Source organism: Balaenoptera acutorostrata, chromosome 17 (genome assembly GCF_949987535.1).
Source record: "Balaenoptera acutorostrata chromosome 17, mBalAcu1.1, whole genome shotgun sequence".
NCBI classification, from domain to species: domain Eukaryota; kingdom Metazoa; phylum Chordata; class Mammalia; order Artiodactyla; family Balaenopteridae; genus Balaenoptera; species Balaenoptera acutorostrata.
In genome coordinates this window covers 2,534,326-2,550,637 of record NC_080080.1, presented here as the reverse complement: position 1 = coordinate 2,550,637, position 16,312 = coordinate 2,534,326, and the positions used below count along the sequence as shown (strand labels likewise).

The 16,312-nt window shown below is 62.3% G+C and overlaps 1 protein-coding gene across 2 annotated transcripts; it reads right to left on the bottom strand.

Annotated features, from left to right (window-relative positions):
* Positions 1-407: 407 nt before the first annotated feature.
* On the bottom strand, positions 408-15,888 carry GPR20 (G protein-coupled receptor 20). Of its 2 annotated transcripts, none has more exons than XM_057531655.1 (2): positions 15,803-15,888; positions 408-4,461 (listed from the first exon to the last, which is right to left on the bottom strand). In XM_057531655.1, the coding sequence occupies exon 2, from the start codon at positions 4,433-4,435 to the stop codon at positions 3,353-3,355; it is 1,083 nt and encodes a 360-aa protein (XP_057387638.1). In that variant the 5' UTR covers positions 4,436-4,461; positions 15,803-15,888; the 3' UTR covers positions 408-3,352. The 2 variants fall into 2 exon arrangements, with proteins under 2 accessions (XP_057387638.1, XP_057387639.1); XM_057531656.1 differs by having other exon boundaries at positions 15,798-15,886.
* Positions 15,889-16,312: the final 424 nt, after the last annotated feature.

The following is a 16,312-nucleotide window of genomic DNA, read 5'->3' as shown; positions in this document are numbered from 1 at the left end:
CCCTCTCCCTCCAGAGCATACCTTCGGGGGATCTGCCTGCACGCTGTGGACAGTCTGGCTGCGCTGCCCACGCCTGTGTTCTCTCCCTGGGCAGGCGGAGTTGGGACCAGGCCGGGGCGAGGGCCCGTCACTCTGCTGGTCTGTGCCCCTAACCAGCTACTGTGCCCACCCACGGCCCACACCTTACCACCTGCATCCCCTCCAACCCTCGCCCTTCAGAGGCCCCTGCGCCTGCCCCCAGCAGTGACGGCAAAACCACGACCCCACCACCACAGACTTTCCCGTGGAGCCCACTGTCCCCAACCACAGGACAGTGAGCGAAGTTGGGGGGACGAGGGGGCCCCCACCTGGCTCAGTGCCCCACGGCGACCCCTGCCCGCCAGCCAGGGCGCTGAGTCAAGGGCATGAAGGGAATAAACAGTTTTAATTCAGGACGAGGATTCCTCGTTAAGGAGAATGTTTACATCAGTTATAAATACACAAGCCACCTCACGTCACTTGGGCTTTTCAAAAATCTGGGAAGGGAGGCCATGTGGAGGGGACTGCAGAGACTTCACACTCTGGCCCCTGTGGGAACAAGGACAGTCCCAGTCTGGCCTCTGGAGGCTCCTGGACCCGTGTCCCCACGGAGGGAGTGGGGAGGAGCCAGCCGTCAGGAGGAGGAAGCAAGTGTCTGAGGAAGTTGTGGGGTCACGTGCAGTGAATCCCTTGCCCCCAGCCCCCTGCCCACCAGCTGCAAGGCCACGGAGAGGAGGGAGAGGAGTGGAGAGTGGGGGAAACTGAGGCCCACTTAGCGAGGGCTCTGCATGGGGGCCATCAGACAGCTCTGGGGTGTGATGGAAGGCTCCCTTGGGCCCTGGCATCCTTTATTCCCACGGCTCTTCCACTCCCTGAGGAACCCAGGCTGGATGGTGGGATTTCACATGTGGGACAAGGGGAGGGGGCTTGGCCACCCTGGATCTGGATCCCAGTTCTGCCCTGGGCTCTTACTTCCATGAACGGTGGGGATTAACGAGACACTGGGTGTGAAGCAGGGCCAGACAGACCTGGGACCCAGCAGGTGCCCAGTCAATGTCTGCTGAGACCCACGCTGGCTCACCTACCTGAGAGACCGCCCTCCTCCTTGAGGAAGGGATTGTTCCAGAAGAATTGCAACCCTTCCGCCCCCAAGCACAGCAGTCAGCTCGAGTCAGCCACTCACTCTTTAGTATAAATCAGAGTGAGAACCTGGGATAGAATCAGGGCTGCTGACCCTGGAGGAAAGCCCACAGGTGGTGCTGGGCTGGGACAAACACCTCACACTGACTTCCCCTCCTCTGCTCTGTGACTGCCCAGGTGCCGGCTTCCAGGCCGGGGAGAGACAAAGCTCTGTCAGAGCCTCCCGGCCTGAAAACCCACCATAAGTGCCACTCCCTGGGGTCAGCGTCGCCGTCACCGTGGGCTTCTTGGCAACGACAGCCCTCTCCCGCACCCTCCTTTCCCAAGAGCCAGGCCCCTCCTCTGTTCCATGGAGCTCTGGGCCCCTCTCTGAGCTGGGAGGTGGGGGGAGGCCCCATGGGGCGCCCGGCACCCAGTCAAGGCCAAGGATGGTGGTCCTGGTGCTGACAACCACACCCCTTGCTTCCTGAGCACCCGGGCCCAGGAACGAGCTCTGGGTCCAGCTCCCCCACCACCCCACTGAGCAGGCCTTGGACTCCCCCGGGCTCCAGCATCTCCCACCTTGGCCACCCCACAAGGTCCTAGGGCCAAAGGAGCCAACCCCACGGGGCTCCAGCAGATAGTACTGGTCTTGCAGTACCTGGGTACTCTATGACCCTGGCGAGGTCCTTTCCCTCTTTGAGCGTCAGTTTCCTTGTCTGCAATATGGGGATATAAATGGCCTTTCTGCCTCCCATCCAGGCCTTGCACCAGGGCCCTGAACTCGGGGCCAGGATACTCTGCCTGGAGCCACTGAGCATGTAGGACTTTTTTTTTTTTTTTTTTGCTGCACCGTGTGGCATGTGGGATCTTAGTTCCCTGACCAGGGATCGAACTCATGTCCCCTGCAGAGTCTTAAACACTGGACCACCAGGGAAGTCCCATGTAGGACATTTCTCTGCAGACAAAGGGCAAACCTGGGGCCCAGATTCCATCTCACCAGTTTCAGTGGTGGTGGCCATGTGAGAGGGTGGAGCCTGGTGGCTAGAGGTGCCTGGGATGCCCAGAGCTCCTCTCTCACAACAGGCGCCCTCCCCCCATACAGCAGTCTGGAGAGGGCTCATGGGAGCTTGAACATTCCACTAGAAGGCACGCAGGGGCTATCCTGGAGTCCAGCTCAGAGGAGGCGACCAGAGGCCCAAGCCAGAGAAATGCTCCCTCCCCGGGAAAGGCAGGGAGGCATGATGAGCCAGGTGAGAGGGAGAATGAAGCGTTCTGAGTGTGGGGAGACGGTGGCCTTAGGCCAGCAGGCCTGGGTTCCAGTCTCTGTGTCTTTGCCCTTGGTTTCTCATCCATAGGATGGGCTGTGAGCCTACTGCCCTCCTGGCCCAGCGGGCAGGGTCTTCCAAGATGGTTCCTAAAGTGGGGGGCTTTGGGAAGATTTGAGTGGTCTTCATGGGGCAGGCAAGGGGATGTTGGAGGAGGTGGGGCTGAGCTTTGACTGGCCATCTCCCACTCTCGGCACCTGTACGTGCCACTCAGCCTCCCCCTCATGGCTGGTGGGTGGAAAATAGTCTCCCCTTTGTAGGGTAGTTTCTGGTTCGAGTGTCAGCCCAGATATCACAGTACTCACAGCAAAGCACCCCACGGTGTCAGGCTGTCTTTCTGTGTGATTTATGGATGCCTCAAATGGAGGTCCTGCAGACGTGAACCCTTCACGTCAGCTCACATAACATTTGTGTCCTCTAACACTTCCTTTCTGTTCTTGTTCTTCTCTCTTTGTTGGGGAGGGAGAAAAAGGAGGAGGGAACCTCTTCAGGTTATCTTTTTAACCCTCTTTGAAATTCCCAGTATCTAAAACATCTTTGTCCATGTTTCTCAGGAACCCCTTCTAGAGGTTGAATGGTCCAAGTGAGAAGCAGCTCCTGGCTACCCCTCTGAGTTTTCAATGGACACAATATATACCTTAGGGATGGCAAACTGTCAGCATTCAGACCACCGCATCCTATCTAGAGCCCATGGCAGACATTGCTAATCAATCATAGCACAGTGGCCTTAGACACTTCCTCCACACAGTGCACTGGGCAGCCATCACCAATGGATCAGGTGAACCCAATTTGCCACCCGGGTAGAGCAGATATCCGTGCTGTCCCTGACCTGGCATGACTGTCCCAGTCCAGCCCTGACCTTCGGCCCCCTTGCAAAGTCCTACCAACTAAGCCTCAGGCCCATTAGCCAGGGCCTGCGTGAGGGCTCGGGGTCTGGCGCCGAGGATGTGATGGTGGGCTGAGTCCTTGGAGCTCTTGCGCATGCTGACCACGTCGCAGCTGTTGGGCTCGCGCTCCGCTCCGTGCCGGCGGAAGAGGCCACGGACAGTGGTCTGGAAGCTGCTGGTGACGAAGCAGTAGACGATGGGGTCCATGCAGCTGTTGAGGCTGCTGAGGGTCACGGCCACGTGATAGACCACGAGGCTGGTGTGGCGTGGCACGTCAGGCCACAGCGCCACAGCCACCTGGCGGGCGTGGAAGGGCGTGAAGCAGACGAGGAAGATGACGAGCACGGTAAGCAGCAGCTGCACGGCCCGCACGCGGCGCTGGCGGCCCTGGCGTGGCAGGCCCGGCCGCGACAGTGCGCACACGACGCGGCCGGTGAACACGCTGATGACCAGCAGCGGCAGCAGGAACTCCAGGACGGTCAGCGCAAAGACGCGGCAGCAGGGCCCGCCGGTGGCCGTCACGCCCAGCACGGACAGGGTCACGGCGCCGGCGGCCAGCCACACAAAGGCGCACACGGCTCTGGCGCAGGCAGGCTGGCGCCAGCGGCGGCAACCATCGGGCTGCACGATGGCCAGGTAGCGGTCCACGCAGATGCAGGTGAGGAAGAGGATGGAGCAGTGCATGTTGAGGAAGTAGCCAAAGACGTGCGGGAGGGCGCAGCGCAGGCAGCCGCGGGTGCCGTAGAAGACAGCAAAGCGCGCGGGCAGGGACAGGCCCACCAGCAGGTCGGTCACCACCAGGTTGATGGTGTAGATGATCGACGGCGTCTTGGCCTGGGTGCGGCAGCCGAAGACGTACAGCGCCAGCCCGTTGAGCACCAGCCCCACCAGGAAGATGACGCCATGCACCGCCATCAGCGCCAGCCACAGGCCTGGGAAGGCGGCGTGCAGCTCCTCGTCCAGCAGAGCAAACAGGTGGAACAGCGGCGTCTCCAGCATGCTGACGTTAGTCCACGCTGCCGCCGCCGCCGTGGCATTGGGGGCAGCCATGGCCGAGGGCCCCGCGGAAGACGCGGAGGGCATGACAGGGGCCAGCGCACGCCCGGGGCCTGCAAGGAAGGAGACCGGGTTACCCTGGGGTTATTGGGGCCCTGCCCCGAGGCTGCACCCCACCTGGCTCATCTGCCCACCCAGCACCCCAACATTCCCGCCTTTGTGCCTTTGCCTGGCCTGGCCCTGGCACTGGCCAGTGTGGAGCTTTAGCAGAATGCTAGTGCTCTGAGACTGCTCCTCGCTGTAACGGGAGGTGAAAAGCCTTGCAAGACTGTCACCGGGACTGAAAGATGACAAAGGCGACTGGTGTGGCACAGGTAAGATGACGGGCCAAGTGTGTGGTGTTTGAGTCTGGGCTCCAATCCCAGTTTCTTCCTCACTCGCTGTGCAACCTCAGGCAAGTCGCTTAACCTCTCTGTGCCTCACGTCCTAATCTACATCACTGGGACTACAGAGCTGCTGGGAGGATTAACCGAGCACAGCAGCGCTCAGCGCATCATTAGCTGGTGCCAAATCAGCCACAGTTCTGCTAGGACGGAGCCGTGCCCACGGTCACCCCAGGCCACAGCTCCCGCACCCATGCGTCACAGCCCCTGTCCTCCGGGCCACCCATCTGTTCTCACCTCCTGCAAGGCTGGCACCAGGTCAATGCCCTGGGTGAAGGTCCTCATAAGGGTCCAAGGGGCTGGGACCGGGGAGCTGGGAGTCAGCCCCCGGGCCGCCCCAGTTTCTCCCCAGCCCTGAGAGGCGGCCACCTTTGCTGTCTTGGAGGCCCACGTGGGGTGGCTCACTGGGGCTCGAGCCTGGAGCCTGGTCCCGGCGGCGGCAGCACAGCGGGTGTGAGTTAAACAAGCACTGTGCCCCCTGCCTGGTCCCGGCCTGGTGGCCCAGACACTGCGGTGGGGGCAGGTTGGGGCTGGGGCCGCCCACCCTGTTTCTGCTCCTGCAGAGCTGTTTAACTTGCTGAGATTTATCCCTTTGTTTATAAACGAAGGGTTAACAGGCTCCCACCCCCGCCCTGGGCCAGGCTGATCCTCCAAATAAGGACATTTCTGGCTTTTTCAGGAGAAAGGAGAAGGCTTTGGGGAGAAGCAGGGAGGAGGGGAGGGCACATGGGACATCCCAGGCATAGTGCGCCCTCCCCCACCTGCAAGGGGAGGGAAGACCCCTCGCCCTTCCTGGCGGCCAAGGGAAGTGAGGCGTCCGCTGTGAACAGGCCTCACGCTGCCCACTCCCCCCGGACGGCTACTGCACATCCTTGAGCAACAGGCTCCTTCTGGCAGCTTCCACCCAGTGGAGGTCGTGCCCGCTGGGGGACTGGGGACCGAATGCCAACCTGGAGGGGGTGGGCACAGCAGGGGACCTCTTGCTAGCTGAGGCTCAGGTCCCAACCCGGCCGGGGGGGAGCCCCTGGCAGGGCAGGCGGCTGTCTCTATCCTCCAGCTCAGAGAGGGTGTCCTCGGCTGAGCCTCTGTCTCTGGGACGCCTGCTGGGCGTCTGCTAACGGCCCTGGGCGTCTGCTAACTCTCAAGGCTGCCGGGAGGAGTCGGATGCCGCCCAAGACTGTGTCCGGCCCCTCTGGCCACCTCCAGCGCAAGTGGGCCCAGGCCTCAGCTCACGGGGTCCTCTGGGAGGGCTGTCCTCTGCCCGGTGTCCCCAAGCCCCTAACACACAGGGTCCTTGGATGTGTTTGTCCAACGGCAGCTCAGGGAGACAGGGAGCGAGAGGGACGTCCGGGGCAGGGAGAGACCTTCTGTGGGCGTGGGGGGTTGGGGAGCAGCGAGGGGAGGTGATGAGGCTAGGCTGTGGGGCTGGCATCCTGGTGCCTCAGGGCTGTGGGGCTGGCATCCTGGTGCCTCAGGGCTGTGGGTTTCGTCCTCGGGCAGCGTGGGCCCCCGCAGTCCCCCAGGAAGGAGATGGATGCCTCCCAGTGCGTCCCTGCTCTACTGTGGAAAACACGATGCCGCGGCCAAACCCCAGGAGGAAGGGCCCAGGGAGAGAGGAGCTGGCCCCAGACACACGCAAACAGGTTTTTCAATTTCCTTCCGCGTGCTTTTCGGTTTTCCAATGTGTCTGCATGAGGCCTGCATCCATGTGACAATCAGAGACAAATAATAAACACCACAGAAGGTTTCCTCTGGCATTCAGTCCCAGGATGACGCGGGCCCCGGGGAGCCTGTCCTCCCAGGAAGCCCCCCAGGGACAGCCTGCTGGCATGCTGGCCAGCACCTCGCTGAAGGTGCTGGCGGCGGTGTGGGCCAGGGCTGCGCGCCTGGGGCTCCAGAGCGGGGGGGATGAACGGGATGCCCCAGAGGCCGGGCAGGTGAGGACAGAGGACGTCAGCCAAGCACGCCGTGATTCTCAGCTCCGAGAGTCTGAGCCTGATCCGCTCACACACTGAGGTCAGTCCCGGAACACGACGAACCTTGGCATCTGTCACGCCGGCCCAGCTCAGATCACGGCCACAGCCCGGGCCCTCCCCCCTGGCTTTCTACACCACCATCTCTTCCCCTTTGCTCTCTGCTGAGTCTGACTGTCTCTGTCTGTATGATAAGACCCCCGCCACCCCACCCTGCTTATGCCACCCCCAGCACACCCCTCACCTCTCACGGTGATAACACACTGATTACTCACTGACCGCTCTCTGGGGGCATCTACTCACGATCCCTTTTGTTTCGCAAGATGAGGAACTCAAACCGTGAGACCCCGGCCCCTGTGGAGGTGGGCCTGCTGATGGCCTCGGGGATCCACAGTCCAGGGCCCTCGGCTCTCTAAGGCCGGGGAGGCACTGGGCTGGGAGTGTCTGGGCTGAGCTGCCTCCACCCCACATGGCCTCAGGGCGGACACTCCTTCTCTGGGCCTCGGTTTCCCCCATGGTCTCCACTGCCTCAGCTCCTGGTCCTCCTTGAGGCTCCACGGGATGGACCGCTCCACCCCCTGAATCTGCTTTGGTCAAGCGCGAGGCCTCCCGCGGGCCCCCCGACCCCAGAGCAGAGCGCCCCCCTTCCATGCTCTCAGCACTAGTCCTGCCCTCCGTGGTCCTGCCGGTCCTGCAGTCTGGGGCTGATTCGCTCTCGCCTCCACCATGTCCGCCCCTCCCTCTGTCCACACCCAGGGCCCCATACCCCCGCCTGCCAGCCCGGGCTGGGTCTGTCCACACTCCCGTGGGAAGATGGGGCTCAGTGTGGTGTGGGATGTCACAGCTGGTGATGGCAGTGGGCATTGCGGGGAGCACTTTAACAGTAAGAGTAACCAGTGCAGGTGCGGGTTGGGGGCTGGCCTCCACTCACGAGGGGTCACCCCGGGTGTTGATTAACCTCTCTGAGCCTCAGTCTCCCTGCCCGCAAAGTGACGTAACAACAGCACCTTCTTTCTGCAGCTTCCGAGTGGGTTCATGGCATCGGTTCCCTTGCAGACCCAGGCACTGGTGATGGTACCTCCTCACCCACCTGGCTCCTGGCCTCCTCCACTCACTCAGAGGAAACCGAGGCTCTGGAAGGGACAGGCCAGGACTCGAACCTGGGTCTGCCTAGTGCGAGCCCACAGCTGGGTCCTTGGGCCTGAGGGAGGGTGGGCACCCAGGCAACGGTCCCCTCGTCCGGCAGGTGCACGGCGGGCACCCACTCCCCGCCTGCCTTCCGCCCTGCTCCACTCTAAATGCAGTGAGGGGAATGAGGGGAAAGGAGAGAAGCCTCTGCTCTTCTGTGGGGACAGCCTGACGCTGGCCCCCACACCCAGTCTGAGTGGGGGGCACAGACCTGGCCTTAGATGGGCCCCAGGTGGTGAGCAAGCAGAAGAGTCCCAGATACCTGGGTTCGAGCCCAGCTCTGCCACTCCCTCGACCCTGGACCTTGGCCAGTCAGTGAGCCTTTTTCTCCTCATCTGCTAAATGGGGTCACTAGTGCTTTCCTCAGCCTGAGGAAGCCAGTCTGAGGGTGGAGGCATGGCCCTGTCCCCTCCCCGTTCCTGGCAGGTGCCCTAGTCCTGGCTGAGGTGCAGCGAACCCTGCAGCTGGGGTCGGCTGGCTGGATCCCGGTGGGCAGGGGCCACGTCCTCGTAGTGCCTAGCACCGTGCCGGGCTCAAGGTCTGGAAACTGCCCCAGGGCAACTGTCCCAGGCTGGGAGCCTTCGCACATCTACCAGCCACTGCCCTGGCCTGCTCCGCCCACCCACGCTCAGGCTCTTCCCTGGGCAGAGCGGAGGGCACGCGGACCTGCTCTCCGGGGGCTCAGGGTCAGAGGGGGAGACACACAGTGGGTTGGGGGGACCGGAGCATAGCCACTGAGAGTCTCGACTCTGGTCTGGATGCCCCACCCAAAGCCTGGCTCCATCTCAGAACCGGCTTGTGACCTTAAAGCCTCTGAGCCTCAGTTTCCTCATCTGTAAAGTGGGCAGAATTGGAATCCATTTCTGAGGCTGTACCAACACATTGTCAAGAGGTGGCCCTGTAAGGGTCCTGAGAGGATTTTGGCTGGTGGGGGGATGGGAGATGGGCCGAGTATAAACAAAGGTGAGGGTTAGGGAAGGGGGGTGCCCTGTGGAGAACGGCAGCAGGAGGACGGCAGGGCGGGCGGGCAGGCAGGCCTTGCAGAGTGGACTCTGCACAGCCCCAGGCCCCAAGGGCGAGTGCTGGTCCTGGGTGGACTGAACAGCTGGAGTGCAGCTGTGCGGGAGGGGAGGAGGTGGGGCCCAGGCTTCGGGTCCCTGGGGGCCTCCCTCCTCCTGCACCTCTCTTCCTTCCTCTTTCCCCTCCCGCCCATCTCAGAGGAAACTGTGGTCTTGGGAGGAAGGGTCAGGAATTCCTCCACTGCCCAGGCTGCCCAGGTCTCAGTCTCCCCATCTACGCAATGGGCAGGTGGCTCTGAGGGTACTTCCAGCTCTGAAGCACTTCAAGGCTTGAACATGCCTGCACCTTTGGGAATGTCTTGGCCGCAAGGCTGCTCTAGAGGGCTCTTCCAGGGAGCAGGGCAGAGGGATGGTGGTGGAATCCCGGCGGCTTGGGGACTGGGGCGAGACGCAGGCCCAGTGCTTCCCAGGCTAGGAGGAGCCCTTGGGACCTCTGGGCAGGAAGTCCCAGCCTCCCTCCACCATGTGTGGGATAAAGTCCTTCAGTGGCTTGGCGCTGCTCAGCTCCTAGCCTCAGACATGGGCTCCTGTAACACAGAACCCCAGGCTACAGTGCTTGGTCACAGGTGGCCTCATGACCCCGGCCCAGCCAATCACTACCAGCCCTGGGAATTTTGCTGGCAGCTCTCTTCCCTGCGGTTGCCACACTAGTTGGTTATGAGACTCAAGCTGCTGATGGCCGTATTCCTCTAGAAGAAACCCACCAGGAGGAGAGACTAAGTCCTGACAGGGTGGTTCAAACACCTGGATCCAGCCCTTCCTGAAGCCAGTAGTCTGGGGCTTGGTTATCTCCCTCTTTGGCTTAAGTTACTTTGGAGTTTCTGTCACTTGTGACTAAAATAATTCTGACTATACCCTCTTATTCACCTGTCAGCTTTCTTCAGTTCGGATGCCTCTTCCTTCAGAGAGCCCTCCCTGATTGCTTCAAGTAGATTTGCTGCCACTACTGGGCCCTCACTGCACCCGTGGCTCTGTCATTGCCTGGCCACTTGTCCAGTTTCCCCACTAGCCTGTGAACCTTTGGAGGAGAGGCCTGCACATTCACATTCAGTATATGTCAAGTGGGTGAGTGAATGAATGTGTAAAAGCTTAGCTTGTGGGGCTTCCCTGGTGGCACAGTGGTTAAGAATCTGCCTGCCAATGCAGGGGACACGGGTTCGAGCCCTGGTCCGGGAAGATCCCACATGCCGTGGAGCAAATAAACCCGTGCACCACAACTACTGAGCCTGCGAGCCACAACTACTGAGTCCACGTGCCACAACTACTGAAACCTGCGTGCCTAGAGCCTGTGCTCCGCAACAAGAGAAGCCACCCCAGTGAGAAGCCCGCGCACCACAACGAAGAATAGCCCCCGCTCGCCACAACTAGAGAAAGCCCGTGCTCAGCTTGCACTCCTCCGAGGACAGGGAACTCACTACCTACTAGGTTAGCCCACTGTAATGCAAAACTCTCTGAAAATAAGAAAGGTCTTTCTATATTGTAGCATAAATTAGCTTTCTCTGACCCAAGCCTATAGCCCCTGGCCTCCCTAGAAATATGTCTGCTTTCTCTGCCCCCTACCCATGGGGCCCTGGGGAGACACATCTGGATTCCTCCTATCATTGTGGAGGGGGCACAATCCATGTTTTATCAATGAGGATGCAGGATGCAGAGCCAGGGAGCTTCAGCAACTGGCCTGGGGTCCGCCAGCTGGGCCCTGGGGCTTCTGGCCGCAGGTAAGCTTGTGGGCCTCCCTCCCATTGTGGGCCTCCCATTCTGACCCTGCAGGGGTTCTCGCTGAGCCTCAGTCTCCACTTGGGCGGAGCGGGGACTGGCACAGCTGTATTATGCTGCTCCTCAGGGCTGCTGTGGGCTTTAGCTGAGACGGAGCCCTTGGTGCAGGTGTGGAGAGGTGCGGGGGGTGCGGGGGGTACACTGCTGCCGCCTGGTGCCTGGTGAGGGTGGCACGTCTCCCCTTACCCCCAGATGTGCAGACCTGGAGCTCCAAGACCCTCTAGGGGAGGCATGGGCGTGAAGGATGTCTTCCCCTCCCTAATATGCTCTCCTCACAGGCATCTGGTCACAACCAGGTTTCAGGGGTGGGATTGCTGGGGCAGGGGTCTTCCCTGGGAAAAGCCTCAGGTTCTGAGCAGGGCTAGGGGAGCCCCCTCCCCAGTCTCCTCGCGCCCCAACTGAGTGACGACGCCCCAGGCACCCTCCAACCTCCGTGCCTTTGCCCAAGCTGCTCCTCCTCCCCCACTTCAGTATTCCTGCCCGCTTTTAGGGCTTCCTCTTGACCTCAGCCCCTCAGGAAGCCTTCTCTTTCCACCGCGGCTGGCCCAGTACCTCTCCCAGGTGCTCCTCCCCCAGCGCCGTCCAGCCAGGACCGGCCCACGGTGCCTCCCGGTCAGACTGTGAGCATCTCGGGGCGGGCCTGGTGGGGTCGGGCGTGGGGCGGAGCTCCTGTCTGTCGCTCCAGCACACCCAGGATAGCCGGGCGCAGAGCAGTATCCATCTTTCCCTTTGGCTGAGTGAACCGCTGAGCGAGCCCGGCAGGGCCTGCAGGGCGAGGCCCGTTTCTCGCCCAGGCATTCGGTACCCTCCCTGCCTGGCCCAGTCCCTTTACAGCCCACCCAGCGTCCCAGGGCCCTGGACCTGGAATTGGCTTCCGCCCTCGGCTCCCCCCCTCACTACCCACCAGTCTTCCCAGCCGAGCAGGGTTAACGCCTCCTCCAGGAAGCCCACCCAGTCACCCTGACCATCGTCGGGGGTCCGTCGGTCCCCATTGTCCTGCCCCTCCCCCTCCCCTTGGTGCTCATCAGAGGTGTTTGGTTCAAGTCTCAGAGCCTCAGTTCCTTCACCTGTGATGCTGGCATTGATATTTGTTGAATGGACAAGTGAGCAAACCAACAAATGAAATCGGCAGAGCAGCTGGGGGTGCTGGGTGGACAAACGGCCGCAGGTGCCCCCCTCCCCAAGAAGGTGCATAATGACAACAGCAGCAGTGCTAGAGACCCCGTTTTTCCACCTGAACGGAGGCCTGCCTGGGCCCACCTGCTCCTCTTGGGGAGAGGCCCGGGTCACACCGGGTGCTCAGTGCAGGACTTCTCAGAGCCTTTGTGAAGCTCTCAAACCCAGGGAATGAGCATCTTTCCCCAAGTCACCTGACCCTGTCCCCTCCTGGGGCTCCCTCTCGGTCCAGCCTGAGGGCCGCACCAGCCCCCACTGAACACTGATGGGGGGTCATGCCCCGCTGCCTCCACCTACAGCTTTCGGGTCCTCGTGTGCCCAGAGACACAGGCCAAGACCCAGAGGCTCAGGGTGCCAGCACCTGCCCACAAACTGCGAGGGGGACCCGGGCCACACTGACCTCCCCTCCTCGGCAGGTGGGGGGTGCATCCTGACCTCTCCTTGGCTTCTCCTGAAACCACCTCGCCGTCCCTGTGTGTCCTCTATGGCCGCCCAGCTGCAGACCCCAAGCCTGCAGCCTGGCAGCCTCCTGTCCTGCCGTGCACGGGACCAGGGCAGCCAGGGGGCCTGGCCTCAGCCCTGGGCAACAGGTACCTGCCTGGAAGTGTGGCCCAAGATCCCATGCTCTGCTTGCATCAGGAGCCGGGCGGGACAGGCATGGAGGACAGGCCCAGCCTTTTTCCTGACCAAGGTGCCTGGAGCATCTGTTGTGAACCAGCCGCCATGCCAGACACTCTGCGTCCACACAGCAGTCGTGGGTTTTATAGACAAGGAAGTGGAGGTCCAGAAAGGTGAGTGTCAGGCCCTAGGACACACAGAGTGAAATTGATGGAACTGGGACTCAAACCTAGGTCCACTGGCTCCTGGCCGAGGCAGGGGTGGGACCAGGGAGGGGTGAGCATCTCTGGACCTGGGGTTTGTGGGCAATTAGATTCTGGGTACACAGAGTACCTGCATATGCCTGTGCCCCTGTTGGGGTGACCCTCACAGCCTTCCAAGGCCAAAATAGCCATTATTGGGGGAACCATCTGCCTGTTTATGTTTCTGATTATTCTTGGTTTCATGGCATCTGCTTTAGAACATTGCCTGCTGTTTTTGGCTAGTCTGAGCCTCTGCTTGTTCCATCCAGGGACAGCTGGGCCCTTACTGAGGCCCCCAAGGGGGGGGCCAGTCTGGCTCGTGGTCACCCGGCAGGTCCCAGGTGGCACCAGCTGGAATCAAGCTCCCCTTCCTGGCCAGGGCTCCCTCCACCCAGCTCAGGGAGAGGGGTCACTCGTGGGTGTGGGTGGAGTGCCGGGCACCTGGGTTCCCCCACGGCTGACTCGGCCTCACCTTCCACCATCTGAGAGCCCTTGGCTGAGATCTGGGCTCTGATGGAAACGCAAGCTCCTCTGGGAGGGGCAGCCTCAGGTGTCGCCGCACATGGGGGTCCTGCCGGGGGTCAGACAGCCCTCCCTGCCACCCTGGCTCATCCCTCACCTTGTCCTGATGGCTGCAGCCGCTGCAGCACCTGACCGTTTCCCCCGACCCAGCCTCCCCAGGGGCACAGGTCATGGATCTGCGGCTGCCCTTGCCCGGCCTCTGCCCGTTCCCTCGGCCCGGCATGCCGCTTCTGCCTGCGTCACCTGCTGAAGGCCCCCGGCACCAACAGTGCCCACGCCCACAGTCCTCCCTGGGCCCCTGGACACCCCTCCACTGGGGCAGAGCCCTAATCCCACACTTCACAATTTGCATCCGAGATGACCCCTCCCAGGCTCTCATGACTCCTCCCAAGATGCCCCACATTGGTGCTGCTGGCCTCATTTTGCCTGTGAGGAAACTGAGGTACAGAGAGGTTAAGTGGCCTGTCTGGGGTCACCCAGCTGGGGGCAGAGGAGCTGGGATTTGAACTCTGCTCTGTGGACCCTCCTGCCTGCACCACGCCAGTGAAAGTTTACCACGGCCCACTGTACAGAGGAGGACTCAGAGGTCCAGGGCACACAGGCATCTTGCCCCAGGCCACACAGCCCCGTGGCAAGGTCAGAGGAACAATGAGGACCACATGCTTTGGAGGCATCAGACCTGGCCTTGAACCAGGTGCTGGGGGCACAGAGGGTCTCAGGCAGATGTGGCTGTAGCTTATGGAGCTCGCGGTCAGGGGCAGGGTGGGGGGAGTGGCCTAGAAAGTGGCTGCGGGGAGTGGGCTAGAAAGTGGCTGCGGGGACCACTGTGGCTGCTCAAGAGCAGGAGGGGCCTCAGGAGGACCTGGGGGAACAGTGCTCCAGGCAGTGGGACGAGCACAGCAAGTGCAAAGGTCCTGAGGTGGGAACAGGCTTCTGTGTTCAGAGTACCGTGAGGGGTCTGAGGGGCAGCCTGGGTGTGCTGATAGCCAGCAGGGCAGAGCAGGGTTGGGGTCCACCAGTGTTCTTCAGGCCCCAGGGCCGCCTCCTCAGGGAGGCCCTCCCGGATCACCCAGCTCCCGGCACACCTTCACCTCCACCTGCTTTTCTTGCCTTGCAGCCCTCCCACCACCTGACAGCTTCATATTTATTTGTTTCTTGTTTTTCCCCTACTGGACTGGCAGTGCCGTGAGGGCCAAGGCCTGGGCTGTGGCTAAATGAACAAACGAATGATTTTGAGAGCCCCCTCTGGCCTCTTCAAGCCTTAGTTTCCTCACCTATGAAGCGGGTGTGCTGAGACCCACCTCATCACATCAGGTTACCGCAGGACAAAAGGAGACCAGCCCGCAAGCTCCCAGGAGGTGCTCAGGAAACGTCCAATCCCCTCCCCCACACACCGGGGCTGTAGAAGCAGCAGACTTTGCTTTTTCTGAGGCTCAGAGACAGGCAGCAACTTGTCCATGGCCACACAGCCACGAGGGGAGGTGGTGCCCTGGTAACCCTCTGGCTGGGAGCGGCCACAGGTTGGCAGAAGAATATGGGGGCCGCTGGTGGGGCCAGCCGCCTGTCCGAGGGCTGTGAGCTGCTGCCACCACGCCTCCAGCCCCTTCCGTTCCCAGTCCTGCCCCAGGACTCACAGCTGCTCCTCGTCTGCCCTGCCCAGCACCCTGGCCACAGGCCAGTTCCCAACTGGCCCTCCCCCCTCGGGACCCTGTTCCTGCTGCCTTCTCAGGGCCGGCACCACCAGCGAGCCAGGCGGGGGCAGTGCCAGCTGCGAGGTCCACGTAGGGGGCTGGGTGGGCCCTGGGCCTCAGTTTCTCCGGCCCTACAAGGGTGGGGAAGGGCCGGGCTGGCGCCTAGGACCTGAGCTGTGGGATGTCAGGAGGTGTGCCCTGGTCGGAGCCTGTCCCCACAAATCCCTCACCCCCCGGCCCTGCCCCAGCCTGGGGGATGGTGGTGGCCAAGGTCCCAGAGCTCATCAAGTGCCTCTGGGGTACCGCAACCCCTTCCCTGACCTCTGGGGCCGCCCAGACGGGGAAATCGAGGCACCCAGCAGAGGACCAGTGAGAGTGCTGAACGAAGGAAGGAAGGAAGGAAGGAAGTCCAGAGGAGGGGGCTTGGGAGCCCTGCAGCACAGGTGGGGCTCGGCACCGCAGCGATGCCCCCTCGAGCCCTGGGGAGCTCTCCCTCCCCTACCCCTCACTTGGCCTGCTCAGCTGTAGCTGCCCTCACCCTCGCCCTCAGTTTTCCCATCTGTACAATGGCTCCCTGCAGGGTGGGACCGCAAAGCCACTTTTGGGCTCTGACCTCTCTCCAGCCCGGGTCTTTCTCCGCCCCTGCCCCCTGCCTGCCTGCCTGCCTGCCTGGGGCGTGAGGACCCCGGCACCGACCATCTCATCTCAGAGAGGGGAGGCCCGGCCGGCCCGAGGGGGACTCACCGCACCTTCGCCCGCGTGGAGAGGAGACGGCCGCGGCTGCGGCTCTGTGGGCCACTTACTGCAGTTTCCCTACGGACCTCGCCTTCCTGGGGGCTGACGTCAGGCCCGCGCTCGGGGCTCCTTTTGGGCAAAGGCAGCGGGGTGGGGGCGGGGTGGGGGCGGGGCGGGCGTCTTCCCCGCCCCCACGCCGGCCCCCTGAGGAGCGTGGTTCAGGGCCCTGGGGGAGGGAGCCTGGGGCAGCGGAGTCCACAGGCCTGGCCAGGCAGAGGAGGAAACTGAGGCACGGAGGGCAGAGCCGAAGCTGCACCACCCAGGAAGGGGAAGGGGTACAGCGGCTCCTTCCTGGCTCTCTGTCCCCCACAGTGTCCTCTCTGGGGAGGCTGCCTGGGCCCTGGAGAGCTCGGCTGGCGCTCACGTGTGCTGTAGGAGCTGGGGGCACACGCAGATCGGTTTTCTGCCTGGGAGGGGGCAAAGGCATCCCGGGCTGCCGCTGGCCTTCCTGGCTGCCCCATGCA

Excerpts from the sequence above, each read along its gene's own strand:
- GPR20 (XM_057531655.1), bottom strand. The coding sequence starts at position 4,435 with ATGCCCTCCGCGTCTTCCGCGGGGCCCTCGGCCATGGCTGCCCCCAAT.